Source organism: Centruroides vittatus, unplaced genomic scaffold (assembly GCF_030686945.1).
Source record: "Centruroides vittatus isolate TY-2023 unplaced genomic scaffold, ASM3068694v2 contig_1506, whole genome shotgun sequence".
NCBI lineage: Eukaryota > Metazoa > Arthropoda > Arachnida > Scorpiones > Buthidae > Centruroides > Centruroides vittatus.
Genome location: NW_027120931.1, coordinates 447,753 through 469,033, shown reverse-complemented (window position 1 = coordinate 469,033; position 21,281 = coordinate 447,753). Strand labels below are relative to the sequence as shown.

Genomic DNA, 21,281 nt, shown 5'->3' with positions numbered 1-21,281 from the left:
ATTGAGAGTTTATAATTATCATTATCTGAATGAATAATTATTAAGAATTGTAAATGAATTAATTTATAATGAAGTATTTATTTATCTAAAAGTTTTTTGTCAAAAATGTAAGTATTTCAGTGCTGTTTTCTATATTTTATTTTATTTTATTATTATTTTTTTTATTGCTTGACGTTTTCAATATATATTTTTGTACTATTTCCTTATTAACATAATATTAAATTACAGATGCTTTTTTTTTAAATTAATTATTTATTTAGTTTTTAAGATGATATTATGTAATTATTGCGGAAATTTTAAATGGCCAAACAACTTTTTATTCAAAACAAAAATTGTAATAAGTGTGAATTTATAAAATTCACACAGAAATTTTAAAATATTATTTACATTTAAATATATTATAATATAAATATTTATTTTTTTTAGTTCCAAAGGAGGGACGGGAAAGGGTAAGAAAAATCAAAACTGGTGTACAGTTTGCGAATGTCCCTTTGTTGGAAATTTCTTGTCCCATCGTCGTACTAAGGAACATCGGGTAATTGATTGTCTCTAGTTTAAAAAGATAACTTTTTTTACAATGTTTTCATAATTGTAGCAAAGCAAAAACTGTAAAAAAGCTGGGGTTATTTAAAACTGTTTGGCTTACCTAGGCCCTTGTAATATACATTGCAATTTAACCATCCAACTATTTAAAACTGAACACTATTAGGTTATATTTGCTTCCTAAGATATAGACTGAGAAAAAATGAAAGTATTTTACTTATTTTAAAGACAAAATAATCAATATTTGTCCAGCTCTTATTTGGTATTTCAAAACTAAGTTATACTTTACATATTTAACACTGTTAACCAGAAAGGTATAGTGCATGTGACTGTCTACAGGAGAAACTGGGATGTGTGCTAGGGAGCCCAAGATGAAGACCTTCCCATATTGAGAGTGATGAAGTTACATTCGAAAATACTAATACAGTGAAGTCAAATTTAAACTTATTGGAACCATTGAGTTATAATTTGGTACTGCAGTATGGTGGTCAAAAAAGTGCCACGAAAGCAGGGAACAACTTAGTAATTTCAAATGGAACTCCTAATCATTTTATATTTTTGTATTCTTTATTAAAAATAATAAACTTTCATTGAGTCATTGAGAATATTTTCTAAAAAAAAAAAAAATGACAATTTAAAAAGTTATGAGCACATGTATTTATACATTTTGAAAGGTAACAGTCTAATAAAAATCCAAATTCTGAGGTTTCTTAAAGGATCAATTTTTGTTTAAGAAACCTCATAGAATTTGGATTTTTATTATGTAAGTCGTAGTTGGTTGTTGGCATTTCAAGAACAAATTGTGCTCAGTTGTTGAAACTTATGAAGCAAAAAATAAATGGTACACTTGCTAAAATAATACCATAAATGTCGAAGCCTGTTCGGTGAAACTTTGTTACTCGATTTCTGAAATATCTAGATGAAAATGGACTTCTTTGTTAAATAACTGGAAAAATAAAGGAACGGAAATTAATTAGTTCATAAAAATTGCATTTTTTTCATTAGACCGTTATCTTTAAAAATGTACGGTACAGTCGACAGCAAAAGTAAACTGCCAGCTGAATTTAGAGTGTATTATTTTATAGTTATATGGTGCATTTAAGATCTTTCACATTTATTTATTTTTGTAAAGAATTTCATTTATTGTATCAAAATATATATCTTAAATATCTACTTTTCTATATGTGTATATTTAATGAAAATTCGAATATCTTCGTCGTCGTGTTGTTGTTTATCAAGTACAGTGAGAATTACTCTAATTTGTTCTAAAAGCATTTTTAAATTCATCATTTTGATGTAACAACAAATTAAAATTAAAGATACGGATTTCAGTGCAAGTTATTTTCTTTATAATTTTAGAGAAAACGTGACAAAAAATATCCCAAATGTCGACCATGTAGAATGGGTTTTAGCAATCCAGAAGAGTATAAAGACCATTGTACTACAGAAGAACATAAAAAAGTTAGTATATTTCGATTTATTATTTCTTAAAACTGTTCAAATTTATTTTTTATGATGCTAATTATTACATTATACAAAGTGATCAGACAAAAAAAAATATATACTTGCATGGAGTATTTTTAGTGGAGTTGGTGAGGATTTTCAAATGTTATTCCTCAAGTCCATAGTAAATAAATATCAGATTTAACTGTGATAAAAAAAAAAAGCATTACTGGTTTATGGTGTTGTCAAATTATTTTTCACAAGTAAACTTTTTGTTTAATCACTTGGTACATAAAAATTTGAGGTTCACTCTTAGGATTAAAAATTATTCACATTGTAAATCAGTGTTACTAATTAATTATTAAATAAAGGGTTACTTGAAATGAAAAAATATTAATTTAAATAAAGAATTGATATATTTTTACATACAGTAGAGTCCCGTACAATGCTCAAATAAAGCAAGCAACAACTCTCAAATTTTGTCAGTCAGAGGTATACATTTTTTTTCAACTTATAGGCCAAGGTTCAATCTTTCATAAATCGTGTGATAATGCAGGTTTCGGTTTCGATAACATGATTTCCTATAATGAGTAACAAATCCCCCGCATTGCACGGGACTCTACTGTATTACATATATTTAAAATTTTCAATTTAAATATTTATTAAATTAACTTATTCTAAAAAAATATTAATGAATTGATTGCAGATGACATATAATAATAAATGTAATAAATTTCAGAAAGCTTCTCAGTTTCATTCTTTCCGTTCTCAAGATTCAGACGACGACTTCCTTATTGTCGATGCAACTGGAATATTTGAAAGTGAAGATAAAAAGGTATTACTTTTTGTAAATTTAGTGTCAAGAAACATTCCATCATCAATTGTCAATTGTAAAAAGCAAGTTCTGATTCAAAATTTTTTAATTATAATAATATAATAGAAGCTGTCTGTCTGTAATTGTGGATATTGTCATCAGTCATTTAACGTTAACAAAATTGGCAGGTCTGAAAACATGTTAAGCTAAGAATATCCTTATAAAACTGCTTATTGTAATCAAATTTTCAATTATAATGTTGTCAGATTTTCATTTCATCTTCATTCTTGTCAATAGGCATTTTAACTTAACTTTTTCAAATTATCAGGTTCATCGTGTGACTGATAAATGAAAACATATATATGCATAAGACATTATTTTATATAATAATTCTGATATATTGTTAAATCAAAGCTTTCTTTTAGTTTTATTTCCAAAATAGTGATTTACTGTTAATCAATAAGACATTTTGTTGCCTGTACACTTACTTTTTATGAATATTTTTCCAGCATTTGAGGTCTTATTATTCATTTGTCTTGATTTAGTGTTTGTTTAGGGAAGAGTGGAATCACTGAACAATCCTTACTTGGTATGATCTGTTTTTGTTTTCTATAACACTCCCAAGATCATTTTCATGAAAAATTGATGTCAGGAATATGAAGAGATTACTGTTATGTAACAACGTAAATAAGTGTCACACTCCTTAGTTCCATAGTTCCAAAGCATTTTCTGCTATATCTTAGGCTTTTATTAACACAGAAGTGTTTCTAGAGTGCAGAAAATGCAATTTATATATATGTATATATTTTAATAATTGTTTGAATGTATTTTTTTTTTTTAAATTATTATCTAAGCATGTGTATCTAAGAAAGAATTTTATTTAAACTTAAATGTGTACAAATTCTCAATTTTGATACTGTTTAATTTTATTTTTATCATTTTCAGTATTTCCATAATTCTTGATAGTATTGTGAGAATCTGCAGTGCTGAGATTATCTCTTGAGTCACCTCTCTGCAAAGTCTGACTCAGGAAGTCCGCCCACATTGTCAGTGAATGGCTTAAAAGCTATATTTATGTTAGGAAGACAGACAGATTGCAGGATCTTCGTTTTCTATCAGGATTCCTGGCACCAGCTAAATTTTACGCATTTAGCCTGCGATATGAGTTGTATTCTGTTTCATTCTCTACGGGAGGTCTATAGTTCAAGTGGGGAGGGTTTACAGAGTCGTTGATAGGGCAGCCGATCTCTAAAGTAATTCCACACAAAACCATTTAACTAAACAACAAAATTTAATGACATAAAGGAAACAGGAATTACAAGATAAATGAGATTAACATCTCCATCCAAAATACAATGAGAAAATTCTAAACTACTATCGAATCTACTTAACCACACCTCTGCTGAGTCGAGAGAGAGTTTACAAAATATTGCATAAGTCTTCTTAACAGTAATTAGACATCTTTGGTAGAGTGTTCCTTCTTTCATTGATAGTAAAGGCAGGGAGGAGCGAGAATCTGCACAGACAGGCTATCTCAGTTGAACAACGGACAAGAGCCTCAAAATTGGGCTGTTTGCCCTTTTTATTGTTCCAATCTTCTCCAATCAGGAGTCAATTTGTTGCTCTCGTAACAGGATTTGCGAGATAAGTCGTACTCCTGAAGTATCATCAACAGGAGAGATAAACATCTCTCCTCAGGAAACTGATACATAGAAAGAAAGTTCTACTTCCCTCTTCTCTCCGATTTGGAAAGTAAATGAAAAATTTTGTCAGTTAAATAATTTGTAGATTCATTAAATAATTAAAACAAATTCTAAATAACTCAAAAAAACCTTTGGTTTAGCTTTCCAGATTCTCACATCATGAAACATAAAAGTCTTCATTTTCAGTCAGAAAAGTTTTTGTTTGATTTAAGGTTAGATTTAAATTAAAAAATAATAATAAATATAATCAAAACTAAACTCTCAATTACTTTCAGAGGCAGCATGAAGAAAAAGTAGCTCTTGCTATAAGTGAACAGGTAAAATATTACTTATGTTTTAATTATTTATTTATTTTTGATTTACAATATACAATTTATATTTTAATAAAAACATTTTTATTATTATTTTATTGATATTAATAGATTAACTGAATATTTTTTCACGTAAATGCATACTTTAAATGCTTATATATTTGTATGGACATTCGAAAATATTAGTAATTGTAATAGTAACTTGTTTTATGTGCAGATTTATGATTATAAGTAAAATATTTTGGTTAGATTTACAAAATGGCGGCTTGTCTGTAATTCCAGCAAATAGAAGAAGGGAAACAGTGGGGACGCATGTTGTAACCTAACCTAACCTATTCTAATAATTTGGTTGGTAGTAATTATGGTAATTCATTAGAATAGGTTAGGTTAGGTTAGAACGTGTGTCCCCACTGTTTCCCTTCTTCTGTTTGCTGGAATTAGAGGTGAGCCGCCATTTTGTATACCATAGGTAAATTTAACCAAATATTTTATTTAGTTAATTTTCTAATAAATTAGTTAGTCTTGAGAAACTTTTGGGAAACTATGAAATGAATATTCTTCAATTTAAAAAGAAATATTTACAATTAACACACAACATTCTGCAATATATTATGAGATCTGTTCCAAAAATACAGGGACTGGTAAAACTATATGATTGTTACAAAAACAAGATTTGTTTCTGTTGGGGAAAGATTTCTGCAGATGTGCTGGGTTAATTGGAATGAACTCAATATGCATACATCATTTTTGTGTGTGTGTGTGTGAAATATAACAGTTTATGGGAAGTGCATGTGAGAGTGGTAGATGAGAACAATCTCTAATTATTAGACAAAAAGTGGCAATTGCATTTTGTGTGTAGTTATACAAAAGTGGCCAGGAAATGTTTCAGAAGATTCAAGATGCATATGATAAAAAAAGCACTGAGCAGATTGGTTGTGTGTATTCAAGTGGTGAAAACATTTCAAGGATGGCAAATATAGTGTGTGGAATGATCTGAGAAATGGACATTCATCAACATCTGTGAACAAGGAAAACATTGCGAGAGCTGAACAATTATTGAAAGACAGTAGATGTAGCAGCAAGGTATCTTGAAATTGTAAAGATGCACCTACACACCATGTGTTTGTGCCAGATGGGTGCCATGTGATTTTATTGAAGAACAAAAACACAATGCCATGTAAAACTTTCAAGCTTTTCTTCAGAAAGTAGAATTATCAGGTCAGTCCATAAGTTCATACGTATTTTTATCTACAAAAAAAGCAGCAAAAAATGTTAATTAAATTTTATGTCAATCTATAATGTATTCACAATTATTTTGTACAGTTTCTTGCCATCTTGATGGTAGCTTTTTAATCCCGTCTTCGTAAAATGATTTCGGTTTTGAATCAAAATATTCAGAAATAGCCTTTTTTACATTGTTCTCATCCTCAAAAGTTTTCCCTTTTAAAAAATCTGCAAACTGCGAAAAAATGATAATCACTGGGAGCAATATCTGGCGAATATGGTGGATGAGGTAAAATTTCCCAGTTGTGTGGTCTGGCATTGTTATGCTGCAAGAGAACCTGCTTTCTGTTCACTAACGACGGTCAATTTTTTTTCAATTTTTCATTTAAACGCTCTAATTGTTCACAATACATTTGAGCTGTAATTGTTTGATTAGGTTCTAACAGCTCAAAGTGAATTACACCTGACATATCCCACCAAACAGACAAAAGAATTTTTTTTGGATGCAACCCACCTTTTGCAGTTGGTTTTGGCTGCTTGCTGCGATCCATCCATTGTCTTTTTCTCGTCACATTATTATAGAGGATCCATTTTTCGTCTCAAGTAACCAGCCTACCAAGAAAAGGTTCTAAAGCAATACGGGATAAAAGAGACGTGCAGATGTTTACCCGTTGTTGTCGGTTAGCTATTGACAGTTCATGTGGTATCCATTTTCCTAGCTTTGAAACTTTTCTGGTTTGTTGTAGGTGTCTATGAACAGTTTCATGGGATGAATTTAAACGTTTCGCAATTTCATCAACTGTTAAAGATGGTTCTGCTTCAATTAGTGCAGAGAGAGCATCATCATCAAAGTCAACGGGTCTTCCAGTACGAGCCTTATCCTCCACACTAAAATCATTGTTTCTAAATCTTTCAAACCACTTCTGCACAGTCCTTGCACTAGTTACAATTTGATTATGTACAGTATTTATTTTTTTGGCTGCATTTGTAGCATTCTCACCACTTAAAAATAAAAAGTATAAAACATGTCTTTTATATTCGTCGGTTACTTCCATTTTAACGAAAATAAACAACTGAAATGTTCACAATTCTGAACAGTATTATATGAATGAGATCCAATTTAACACTTCAGTGTAAAAATTATCACATTAGACTGACTTTTTTAACAGCAAAACAAGATTTTTCTCAAGGTCATAAAAATGCGCATGGACTCGTGGACTGACCTGATATATCCTGACTCTTTGAATTGAATAGTCACAACTGATGAGTCTCAAATCAAACATTTTGATTCCAAAACAAATAACAGTCAGGCATATGAAAATATCAATTCACTGCCTCCCAAGAAATTTTGGGTTTGAAGTTTTTCAAAGAAATTGGTGTTTAATTTTATTTTTATTTTTGACACTTGTGGGATATTACTGCAGCATTGGGTTCGTAAGAATAAACTGTCAATACAGAATGTTGTGCTAAAGCTTTTTTAGTTTGTGTGAAAGGAACAATTCACGAGAAAACACTAAAATTACTTAATTAAGAATGGTTTCTTCTTCAGGCTGCTTTCAAGTAGCTATGAAGGCTTTGGAGAAAATTTGTGGTCAGTCCTTAGCATCTTCATACAGCTCAGACCTTACACCCTGTGATTTCTGAGCTTCTCCAACACTAAAGAAAGAGGTGAGAAGAATGAAGTTTAACACAAATTAGGAAATGAAAGATTCCAAATTTATTTTCTTAAAATGATTTTTCACAAAATGAACCGAAACATTCTGTAAATGATGTATAGCAAGCAAGGGCTGCTATTTGGAAAGGGAAATCCCAACTTTCCAAGTGACTCGACCTTGGAATAGTGGCTTCGGTCTGTGTTTTTGGAAAGCCTACGTACTTTCCAAATAAAATACTAAATGACAAGTAAAAATTCTTATTAGAACAAGTTTGACAAAAAACTTATCTTGATAAGAACTTTGTATATACTAAACTGATTATTGACATTGACATTATAATAAAAAGTTTCTGAACTCTGTCACTTTATTAATATATTTATGTAAAAATATTTCCTTTTAAATAAGTATTATTTTAAAATAATATTAAATCTATAATTTTGTTAATATTATAATAGTGTCTTAATAAAAAAAAATCTATCTTTCTGCAAAAAAAACTAAAATAAAATTATTTCTTATTTTAATAAATTCATTCAAGACCTATTGTTAATGATAATATCAATAGATTTTATAACCTGAAATTCTTTTTTTGGAATAATGCATAATTTTGTGGATGAACTTGTTTAACATTTTCAATGGACTCAAAATGTCAACTTTTCAGTGAATTTTTTGCTTTGGGAACAAAAATAAATTATTGGCTCGGGATCTGATTAGTATTTGGGTTGCGAGTATTGTCTTGTGCTTTTAAAAAAACTTACAAATCAACAGTAATGAATATACTGTATTGTAATGGTGGAGCATCTGTTTTTTCTTCCATAAGTCAGGCCCTCTTTCTCTCTCACTGTTTCTCACGAATGTTTTCATCGCCTCTAGATAATACTCCTTATTTATAACTCTCCTGATGCATTAGTTGTTTGTTGATGTCTGTGGTCATCCAGAACACTCCAGAATTATCTTTGACCAGCATTCGTCTCTCCTGAAACATTTGTGCCACTCATACATTGGCAATCAGTTCTTGCATTCACTATAAAATGCTTGCATTAACATTTCAGATGTGTGTGTAAAATTTTTTCTTCATTTAACACAAATTTCAATGTACACTATCTGTAGAAAGTGGGAATTTTTCAACAGCAAAAAAATTAGTAAAGCCATACATATCTGTTTACTTTATCTCTACTTAGAAGACAGACTAAATAAGTAGCTGCAAGCAGCTTGCAGCAGTCAACTTAATCAGTGGTACAATATGTTATCTATTGAGCATTTTAAAGTAATGTTTTTGCACTGATATATTACTTTTAAGAAATCACGGAGTTTTCAGATATCTCATACATAACCATTATTGGTTACTACGTTTCTGTGATAACCTGTATCAAAGTAAGTTTATCAAGTGTGTGGCCAAATAAAATTCATGCAATTTCATTTTTCCTGACAGTATTTTAAATCATATGTTAGTTAAGAGTTTTATATTAAGGTTCTAAGACATTTCTATCATACAGTTTCAAAGAAAATATATTCATTTGAATGTTTTTCAAGTGAATGATCATATATTCAGAATGTCAGAGTTCAAAATTTTAACCTTATTATTTTGGACATTTCTTTTGAATTGAAAAAAAAATTTATTATATTTTTATAAAATATTATCAATTACAGCTTAAAGATCTTCTTGAAGAGGAAAAAATTGAGGAAGTTGTTTCTGAACCTGTTGAAGAATCAGATGTAAGTAAAGCTTTGAAAATTACAAATATTTAACAAGACAATAAATTTTAATCTGACTAATCAAAAAATTTAAAACATTCAACGTTGATAATTGATGTGTATTTTGAATTTTAATATTTCTTTTTAAGAAATACAATGTTTTTTAATGCACTTCTCAAGTCAAAAGTATTGGGTTGAGTAATAAGTCTTTGTACTTATGTTTATTTTTAACGTTTTATTTAACTTACAAATACAAACAAGTTGCTGTCTTTCTACCAATTTCTCAATTCCTCTTCTGAGAAAGTCCTCAGATTTTGAGGCAATATATTCCACAATAGCATTTTTGACTTCGTCAATTCAACCAAACTTTTTTTCGGACTAAATAATTCTGTAAAGATATAAACAAATAATAATCTGAGTGTGCCAAATTTGGAAAATATGGCAAATGAAGCAAAATTTCCTGCTGCAATTCTCTTATTTTTTCTAGGGTTACTTTGGAAACATGTTGTCTTTTATTGTCATGATGCAGTATAATATCTGTGTGGTTATTAGCTCCAGTCTTTAGTCCTTTAATGCTTTGCTTATCAGTCTAATTGTTCACAATACGTGTTGGCATTTATGGTTTGGTTTGGATCTACTTGTTTATAATACACTCTTTCCGTTACATCCCACCATATGCACAACATTACTTTTTTGGGTGTAGTCCACTTTTTGGTGTGAGTGGTGGTGGCTCTGTTAGATTTAGCTGAAATTTGTTTTTGTTGAATATTAATGTATAATATCTATTTTTTATCTCCAGTAATTACTCAATCTAAAAATGGGTCTTTCTTTTGACAAAAATAATCCAGCAGTACTTAATCATTATACAAGATTAGTTTCCTTCAACTTGCACAGAACACATACATCTAGCTTAAGAACTTTTTCAAGCCTTTTAAGGTGGTTGCATTTACATTTTTGGCTTACATTTAGTTTTATAGCCTTGTGGTTATTTTTGGATTGGCTTCAACCAGAGCACTCATCATTATTTAAGCTAAAATCTCCCTTCCAAAACTTATCAAATCTAAATTGAACTTTTTGCATCTTTATAGTGTCAGTGCCATAAACTTTGCACATTTCTGATGTGACCTTAGTTGCATTTAAACCTTTTCACAAACAAAACAAAATAAAACATGCATCAGATGGATTTTGTCTTGTTTCATTTCAGAGAATTAAAATGTTCACAAAATAAAATTAAAACTATTCAGATCAGTTTCACTGACTAGTAACATGTCCTTACACTTAAACTCCAAAAGACACTTCTCTGAGAAAATTGAATGCTATTTTGTAAAAATATTTAATTGAGCAATAAAAAAAAAATGATAACTTTATTCCAATATTATCCTTCTTTATAATTAATATTGATGACTTGTTTTAAACAAAATGAATAATTTATTTCTTTTTTGAAGAAAATTTGTCTGTTTGTTTGTTGTAAAAATAACTGAGTATTGATTTAACTTAAATACACAGATTAATATTTTCTTTCTTTAATTTTAGAATAATGAAATAAAAGTTGAAGAAGAAAAACCAATTGGTAAGTAATTTTTTAATAAAAATAAAAAAATTCTATAAAATAGAAACTACTTTTAAAGGCTTTTTTACACATGTAATTTTATTAATGTAGTAGTTTCATAAATTATTAAAATTTCAAATATATAAATACAGTAATACCCCAAACTTATGCAATAACTGCTTGGTCCCACCAAATTATTATTAATTGGGGAATTTTAAGAAGACTAAAGAAAACAAATTTAGAAAAAAATGTTTAATAAAATCTTAGATAACATTGTTTCCATTTCAGCGATAATACCATGACGTTTACGAATGATGCTTGAATTTAAAGATTAAGCATTTTTCACAAATTCAAGAATTTTTTCTTTACCTTTTATAATTGTTCTGACGGTCGATTTCGGTAGATCAAACTTCTTTGCCAATTCACAAATTTTCATTTTTGTATCGAAGTCTTTAATAATGTTAACTTTACATTCCAAAGATAAAGTTTTTCTTTTCTTGTTTGATGCAGAAGAATCAGTTCTACTTTGTTTGGATTACATAGTAGAGTCTCTCAAGTCTCCATAGATATAACAAACACAGAAATAAATAACACAAAATAAATTGTAGCTATGCATCGATTCCACGCGACATGTCCGAACATGTAAGCTGAACAATAGCTTTGGGGGGGAGTGAGAAATCAAGAGTTGCGTGGCGCTCAAACAAAAGACGAATCGTCGAGATTTGAAAATCACGTAACTCTGGGTTCGCGTAAGTCGAGGTATTACTGTATTTAGTTTGATTATGCAATACATAAATCTAAATGAATGTTTTAAACAATTTTAACAGGTTTATCATCAGTTCTTCTTCTTCATGGTTATTATTGCAAAGTGTGCTATAAATTCTTCAAGTATGAACCAAATGCAAAAGTGGAACATTGTAAATTGAACACTCATATTCTTAACAATTACAAGGTAGGTAATTACAATCAATGAACACATCTAAGTTTAATACTTTTTTGCTGTAATACTTGACAATTAAATATGAACTCTGTACAATATTAACAATAATATAAATTTCATACCATTTGAATTAATACTGTTGCTACAATAATATTAATATTTAGAGATAAAAGAGAGAGAAATTGCTGCTACATTTTTTGGCAACCAAGTATTTTTATCTCAAGTCCTACTTTCAGCCAACAGAATTGTGATTGAATAGAACAGCTATTATATCAGAAAACAAAAAATTTAAATTTACAAGAATATGTAAAACACTGAATAATCTAGTTTTTGTTATAAGACAATCTATGAATACCTTATCATTGGTCAAAATTGCAAAAAGAATTGTGCTGAAGCTGCACATTTAGCTTGAATTTGGCATGAATCACACAGATGATAAATTTTCGATCAGTATTAGTAAACAGTAGTTCAACTAGATGGAAAAACTGCTAAACCTGGTGGTCAAAATAATCATGTCTAACTCTGAACTCTGCCCTAACTGTTTTAATCTCATTTGTACCAAAGCAGCCCTGCCAGAATATTCTAGACCTGATTTTCTTTGCTGAAGATGGTTTAACTGCAAGTGTCAAAAACAATTCAGTTCATTTGGTTTTGAAAAATTTAGCAGAAATTTATTTCTTTTGTCAAACATGGTACCAAGTTTTACAAACTTTTGTAATGTATATAGACATTTTTATAGCTTGATTTTGTTTTTAAATCTGAATAAAAGTAACTAGCTATAAATAATTTATTAACTCCTTAATGACTATTTTTCTAATATAAATTTAATTGAACTTAAAAAATACTTAACTGAAAAAAACGAAATAAATGTGTCAATTTGGAAGAGAAAGCTGTGAAGTTTACAGCTCTTTTCCCTCCAGTTGCTGTGAAAAGTTGCACATGAACTTTGCCTTTGATTATAACCAGTTGACCTTGACAACAGCTTGTTAATACTAAATAATATGCTATATTTATATATATATAATTAATATATATTATAAAAGTAAGTGTACAATGTGCGTGCTGCTAAAACTCAAAAATGAGTCCTGGTATGATAAAGGGTGTTATATGGTGTGGTAGCCCTCTATCCCCCATTCATGAAGAAGGTTCCCGTTTTTACCTGACGGGCGTGCTGTTGATATAAGGGCTGGAAGTTTCACCCTCTAGAAATTTCTAGAACAGTCCAGAACATTCTAGAGTATTCGAGAGCATTCCAGAACACTCTCGAATGTCCTGGACCCAGCGCAGAGCCCAAACGGTTAGGAGTTGAAAGTTGAAATTTGGTACACAGGTTATGTCACGAGAACGTTTAGAAGGGATTTTTCGAAATTCCCCAACAGGGGAGAGGGAGAGGATTATAGCTTATCTTGAAGAACTCTGCTTCTACTGTACTATTTTAGATGCGGTTTTTTTGCATTTTTGACTTTGTTTAAAAGGGTACGCTACAAGAATGCACACTAAGAAAGGATTTTTGGAAATTTCCCGGCAGGGAAGAGGGAAAGAATTAAGGCTTATCCTAAAGAACTCAGCTTCTACTGTACTATTTTAGATGCAATTTTTGTTTTTAACTGCGTTTTAGTAGAGTACTACATGGGGACAAAAGAAGTTTATTCTTTAATAATGGAAGTGTTAAGAGAAAGTGGTGTGCAAGATTTATAGGCGCAGATGTGGTTTTTTGCGAGAAATCAATCATATTTTTAGACCCATCTAAAAATTCTCTTATTAGTCTGGAAACAGGGGGACCTAACTTTTGCATTCTGTGAAAATGGGTAAGATTGGCTATAATGTAATAATTTTAATCTTTGCTATCATTACTTTTTGCCTGAGCAATGCCGGGCTTATCTGCTAGTATAATTGATAAAGCACGCTATTGATGATGATAGTTTTCATCTACATTTTTATTTTATGATATAAGATATAGAAATTATATGTTAATATTGAACTATTCAAAAATTCTATTTATCTTGGTACCAAAAATTATTATTGAACAAACAGAATTATTGTTGGTTTCCTTAATTAGCTGTTTTTTATTTATCTTTTTCCTGTGTTTAATAACAGTGTGAACTATAATGTAGGAAAATAAAAATACTGAAAATTTTTAATATTGATTATTTTTCTGATTTTATGAACTTCTGTTCTTCATTTTAATTTTCTCTAATTTTAAATTTACCATAGAAAAATTCAGATTCTAAAAAATCCGAAAAATCAGACGAGAAGGAACAAAATGAGTCAGTTGTTTCGGACGATAAAGCTGAAAAAACAGAGAAGCAGGAATCAGAAAATATTTCTCAGGATCAAGAAGAACAGCATAGCTCTGAAGAACAAGATATAGGCCTAGCAGAAACTGAAGAGCAGGATAAAGCCGTTGATGAACCAAAGGAAAGCACAGAAGTTATTAATACTGAGAAAACAGAAATGACCGAGGAAGAATGTTTACGAGATGATGATATCGATAAGATAGATGATGTTGATATCACTGCAGAAGGTAAGAAAATTAATCTTTCATAAGACAATAGGAAGACATTTAATTGTCCAGCATTCTGTTTTTACAATAATTATATCATTAAAAGCATATTTAATATGCAGATTAACTAAGCTAGTTTTCCTGCTAAGACTCCTTTTGTGAAGTACTTGATTTGCATGAAAAAATTGTAAGTTTTCAATATTCAAATATAACTAAATTGAAGTAAGTTGCAAACTAAAATTGTTTTCAGTTTCCATTTTCGGCATTGTTTTATATTGATTCAAACATTTAATTTTATAAAGATATTGATATAAATCCAATTTCCTTATATAGGTTTACTTTCTTTATATTCTAATTTATTTATTAGTCTTTTGCAAAGTATAAGTGGTTGTAATTTTCATATTAAAATCACACACAACATACAAATGTGTAAATTATTCAGTTATTCCTAATGAGACTTCTAAAACCTGTATGTGTAATATTTTTATAAAAATCATTTTACTGTTATTTAAATTATTTACTATTATTAGTAATTAAAGTTATTTTGCCATTATTTAATAATTCGATTTAAAAACCAAATGTAGCATAAGTTATTGAAATATTTTGATATATGCATTATGCTAAAATAGTTTGAAGGCAAAGTATGAGATATTCCAAACAGCAGTTTTAATAATTCTAAAACTGAATATTTTGAATTATTATAAGTTTTGACTGTTTACAATATATATTTATAGTGTGAGTACATAATAAAATTGTTAAAAGATTTGAAGTATACTGATTTATTAGAGCTTACATTTACTAAAGATTCATCTGAATATTCTTATTTGAAACTCAAATTTCTGGAATGTTTCATGCTTGAATGAATTTGTTTTATGTCGTCGATGAAGGACATTTACATCAAAAATGATGATGATAATTTTTTTCTATAAATGGTAAACAATAATAAAGTAGGTTTTTTTCTGTAAAAAGATACCAGAATGTATTATATGTCAGAACCAACCTTATACTTGTACAGAACATTAGTATGAGCAGAGCAGATCATGGCAGAGTCTGATATGCCACCAAGTTCACTAAGATGTTCTGTGGAGATAATCTGGTGTGAGAAGCAAAAATGGTCTTGTTGCATTTCTGTTGTCTAGTAACACTGTTGATTTGACTCTTCTTGGTGACCATGGGAGAGGTTCTGTGGATGCTTTGAATTTAAGACCAATCCACCAGTTTGTTCAAGTACCTTGGTTTTGTCATGGTGAAAGTCAGACAAGTGTTGAAGAATGCTTTAATAGGAACATTTTCTATTCTAACACCACATTATCCTTGCAAAACATTTAAGTGAACTTGGTGCCATAGCTGACTTCCATGATCATAATGGAACTTATACTGATGTTCTGGACAAGTATAATATAAGGTGGGGAGTGACATGACTTCTTGGACACACTGTATACATTACAAGGTGTAATTGAATCTGGTTTTGATGAAAACAAATTCAACTTTATCAAATATACACATTATAACAAATGCTTTAATAGAGCTTAAAGTAAAACATATTATGACGATATCTACTTGTAGTAACATTTTGGAATTAGTTTATCTGAAAATGAGTTTGTAACTCAAATGCTTGTAAGTAGATATGTATTTATATACACTCCATTAAATTAATAGTTGTAATCAGAATATTTTGAATTGAAGCAATTTAGATAAATTGCCAAAATGTAAGAAGTAAAGTACACATTATTGAGTGCAAGATTAAAACAAATGTTTAAAATCTTATTACAAAGTAAAAATCTTATATGATTGGATGATTTAATCTAAATTGAATCTGATAGTTAAGTTTTTTATTGGAATGACATGAAATAATTTATAACTGTTATCTGTTTTGTCATTTTGATATTGTTATTATTTAAGTAAATTCAAACTTATCATTAGTAACATAATGATAATTATAAGTAAATTTCTGATTGAAGTAAACAAAAGTTTTGTAACATTTAATTTGTGTTTTGGTACATGCTAATTTTGATAATATTAGATAACTGATAACAATAAGCCACAATTACAATAAATGTAAAGTGACCAGATCCTTGAAATTAAAAAGCTGGATAAATGGTGTCTCTTGAAATTTAAGCCAGTTGAAACAAAACATAGGATTTTTTAATGTAATTGAAAAATTACCAGATGCATAATTATTCAACTTTAATGTCAAAATTTATAGTTATAACTATTCAGAAGATACCCGATTTATATTGTGATTATAGTTGTGAAGTCACTTCTCTTACTAGTTTACCACCTTGTTTTAGTGGAAGAGCCCAGTAGTTCCAATAAACCATAAAGAAATGACAGCAGGAGCGTGAGCTTTAGCACCCATGCAAGTAGGATCTATGGGAAGAAAGAAGCAAAAAAGGACTCACAAGAAGCATCTGATCCAGAGTAAATGACTGCTGAACTGCATTAACAGCAACTGATCTGTAAACACCTGGCTTTAGGTATATAAGCATACTCACTTTGCCAGAGAGGAAAAAATAGTTGTGACAAGTTCTCAGTTTAAGACCAGCTCAAATGTCACTGAAGTTAACAAGATCCTGTTAGGGATTAGGTCTCTGCCTAACTGCAAGATTAACTGTGTTGGATCATGTTTGAAAAATTGCTACAGTCTCTCTTGGTCACCAGTAGCAAATACAGCACTGGCTCAGGATATGATTACTGCATTACAAACACATCTACCATCACAAGATACATACAACAGATGACGACACACATCAATTCAGCCAAAGTGTTTCAGTGACAATCCAGCTATTGACCACCAAGACTAATGAAGTTGACTCAAAACATGATGATGATATCTCATCATCTGTACCTACTATAACATCACAAAACTGAAAACATGTAACAGCATAGACAGACATTACATGACAAATTCATATAAAAATATTCATATCTCACTGTTATGTTGTCATCCACAGCAATATAATATGAGCAATTATTCATTGTGATGTCACAATGCCAGGCTGCAACTTTTAATTCTTAATTTATTTAATTTAAAATATATGCTCTCAACATCAAATTAGTAGTGTCTTGCCCCTGTACTGTACATCATACTTTTAACAATACAGTTGTGCCAGTCATCTATCTAACACCTTTCAGGGAAAAATTTTTGTATTGAAATAACATGACTTCTGGTTTGCATCAGAAGTTCATACATAGTTAATTGCGACCTTCTTTCCCTACAGTTTTCATATCTGGTCTTGTTTTCCATCTATCTAACTCATCCTTGAGATTAAGGAAAGACTGACAGATGGACGTACAACAGTGAATATTTATAGATCTGCAATTTTTTTAAACTGAAACCCAATAAAATGATGATAACATAAAAGTTATTTTTTAATAATGTCTTGTAACGGATGTGCCAGGCACAATTTTAACTTTACACTAATGTGTCTTACAAGTTAGTATTTCTTAAACATATGTATTTTTCATTGGAAAAATTATGCAACTTGATGCTGAATTTTTTTCATGTATCAATCGTCCTCCTTTATATGCTTCATATATGCATTTATAATAGGTATTAATTAGTTTAAATTGTACACAGTATTCTTAATGAAATGATTATAACGGTGTTATGTAATTAAAATTATTTATGAATATACAATAACTTTTAATAATACATATAGAAAGTGTTGTTGTGCTACTTATCAGTATGTTATATGGCACCCAGTTGAAAATCACTGGTCTAAGACCATGAATGCATCTCTGCAAATATTGTAACTCAGATTTTATTCATTTTTACAGAAAATTTCTATAATTGTATGAAAGTTCTAAAGTATCACACCTTCATATATAAGGGCTGTTAGAGGTAGGGGCACTCTTAATTGGTCACTTGCTATTGCCTAGTAACAAAACTTAGGCAAGCAAATTTTGGCATGTTTTAGAATCAGTTTACCATTGTTGTAATTTATGCTTATAATCATTCCAATGCATTTAAAATGAGTGTTGCAAAGCATCAATTTTAAGCACAGCTAATTTATGATTTTTCAAAATTAATCAACGTGATAAACAAAAGAAACTTAAACACTTTCATGAGTAACATGTTCCTTCAAGGAGGGACTATAAAGTTATTAAACGATACATTGAGAGGAGTACAGCTATATATACAGGGTGAACATAAAGTCTCTATACATTTCTGTGAAAACGCAAATTTATTAAACATCTACCATATACACTGCAACATGTATCACATTAGGACCACAAATCAGTACGTCTCTATGTGATTGCCCTCCAAGTCTAGGCACAGCCACCAGCGTTCTTCCACAGACTGAAACACACTGTTCAACATAGCTGGTGAAATTTTTTCGCCACTGCGTCTGTAATTCGTTGTTTCAACTGCGGTATGCTGTTAATCTTCACCTGGTACACCTGCGACTTGATAAACCCCCACGCAAAGAAATCTAAGGGAGTCGGGTCTGGTGAGCGAGGGGCCCACAGCCTTTGTGAACCATGACCAATCCATCTACTGAGGAATGTTTTATTCAGGTAATCATGGGCATCCAATGCAAAATGGGGTGTACCCCAAAACTGAATGTGTGGTTAGGGATCATGAAGACCAGGGTCTATGGACCATTTATTGTTTGCAGAGACAACAGTTACCGGACACACATACCGTGACATGTTGGAACAATTTTTGGAGCCACAGTTGGTACAAGATGGGATTAAGGGCTCAGTTGTTTTCCAGCAGGATGGGGCACCACCCCATTTTGCATTGGATGTCCGTGATTACCTGAATAAAACATTTCTCGGTAGATGGATTGGTCATGGTTCACAAAGGCTGTGGGCCCCTCGCTCACCAGACCCGACTCCCTTAGATTTCTTTGCGTGGGGGTTTATCAAGTCACAAGTGTACCAGGTGAAGATTAACAGCATACCGCAGTTGAAACAACGAATTACAGACACAGTGGCGAAAAAATTTCACCAGCTATGTTGAACAGCATGTTTCAGTCTGTGGAAGAACGCTGGCAGCTGTGCCTAGACTTGGAGGGCAATCACATAGAGACGTACTGATTTGTGGTCCTAATGTGATACATGTTGCAGTGTGTATGATAGATGTTTAATAAATTTGCGTTTTCACAGAAATGTATAGAGATTTATGTTCACCCTGTATAAGCCTATTCCAGGTTATAAACTAACTGTAAACACTCCACTGATTTAATGTAGTATCTTAAATGAGTTGAAGAAAAAGCCAGCTATCTCTCAGTGCCAACTTGCCAAAAAACTGAACACACATACTGGGATGATCTTCAGATTCAAGAAGACACTTGGTGTAAGGTCAAGGAAAAAGCAAAGGCTCCAAAGAACAAAGAAAATCAAACTGAATGAGTCACTAAAGCAGCAAGAAAGCTTTATCAAAGGCATGCACCAAGTGGTGCATGCCAAGTGGTGGTCATGGATTTTTATTATGGATGATGAGACCTGCATCTTAGGGATTCCAGTCAAATTCATGGTACAGAATTTTTGCAAGATCCTAAGAATATAATTTAAGCTCACACAAATAGTTTTCCTGAAGGAGAAATTCCCTCTGGAATTTTATGCAAGTCATTTCTGAAGACAGTGGTGTGTCAGTCAATTGACACTAACAATGGTGATATATACCAGGAAGAATGCATCAACAAGTATTTTTTGCCATTTTATGAGAAGAAAGACTATTGTTCAATATTGTTTGGTTTGACAGAGCTAAAGTAAACTACAAACAAATAGTTTTTGAGCATTTGAAGAAACTCAATTGAGTTTGTTAGCAAAGAAGAGAATCCATCAAATTCTGACACTGTCAACTAGTAGTGCATTTTGGGCTTTGAGCAAGGATGAATAAAAGAAGCAAAAATGCAAAAACTAATGCACTAGTCATTGCTTAATTCTCTGCGACCAGTTGACCCTATTTCTATTATGAAAAGCAAAAGTTTCATCCTCCGAAAAATAGAGCATGATGTAATTTTTATTGTCCCGAGTAAGTAGTAGCCAGTGTGTGAGCACTCCTAAATGTTTATTCAAATAAACGCATTCCATTTTTTTCAACTAAAATTGTTATTTTACTATAGGTGCTGCAGTTTGCCAATCTGCGTACTTGGTGCTGTAATACATTTTAAACACTGTAAAGGGCTGTAAAGTAATAATTTAAAAGATAGATGAAATAAGCTACTTTTATGGTTTAAATAAAAATGTTTGACACATCTGTCTTTAATATATAAAAATATAAATATACATAAAAGTACATACAAATAAATATTACCAGTAAATCCTACACATGCAGAAAAGGACAATGGAAACATAGATGGTATTAAACTAAAAATTATAAATTATTAAAAGGTCGGTTTCACATAACCAACAATTTGTAAGAAGAAATTTGCAATAATCTGCATTATTTTAGATCATGGCTACCATAAAAAATATATTGTAACTTCCCACAGTTATCGCAGCAACAAAAATTCAACAAGATAATTCATTCTTTTATCTATCAGAACTGACTGTATAATCACAGGGATCAATGAATAAACTTAACTTCATTCTCATAAAACAGTGAAAAATAATCTCACATTTTACTTTAGTTTTGTGATATTTGTCAAAGCAACTAACAAAGTGCAAGATATAGAAGACAAGGAAAAGTTAATTTCAGAAGTATTGTGTTGTTGTCCTCTGTGGCAGGTTTACCACTGGGTTGTTTTCTTAATAAACTGATCAAATGACTATCTTTCAAAATTCAGTCATGTGTATTTTTGAAACAATCATCTCATCAGTATACAGTGAAACATGTAAACCGGAATCGTGTAGTGCTGAATATTTTTTCCAGTTTGGCAGGTTTCCATTTTATTCAGGTTCTGTTTTGGACAGGTTTTACTATAGTTCACTAGTTTTAGTTAAAGGTAGT

At 30.6% G+C, this 21,281-nt stretch overlaps 1 protein-coding gene across 2 annotated transcripts in view; it reads left to right on the top strand.

The window, feature by feature from the left end:
* Positions 1-21,281, top strand: part of LOC136968677 (glutamic acid-rich protein-like) — an 82,241-nt gene that overhangs the window by 51,947 nt on the left and 9,013 nt on the right. For both annotated transcript variants that reach the window (XM_067262681.1, XM_067262680.1), the window contains 8 exons: positions 427-535; positions 1,903-2,004; positions 2,726-2,821; positions 4,779-4,820; positions 9,341-9,406; positions 10,919-10,955; positions 11,762-11,886; positions 14,089-14,398. In XM_067262681.1, coding sequence (XP_067118782.1) covers positions 427-535; positions 1,903-2,004; positions 2,726-2,821; positions 4,779-4,820; positions 9,341-9,406; positions 10,919-10,955; positions 11,762-11,886; positions 14,089-14,398 — 887 coding nt within the window. The remainder of the gene's footprint in view (positions 1-426; positions 536-1,902; positions 2,005-2,725; positions 2,822-4,778; positions 4,821-9,340; positions 9,407-10,918; positions 10,956-11,761; positions 11,887-14,088; positions 14,399-21,281) is intronic.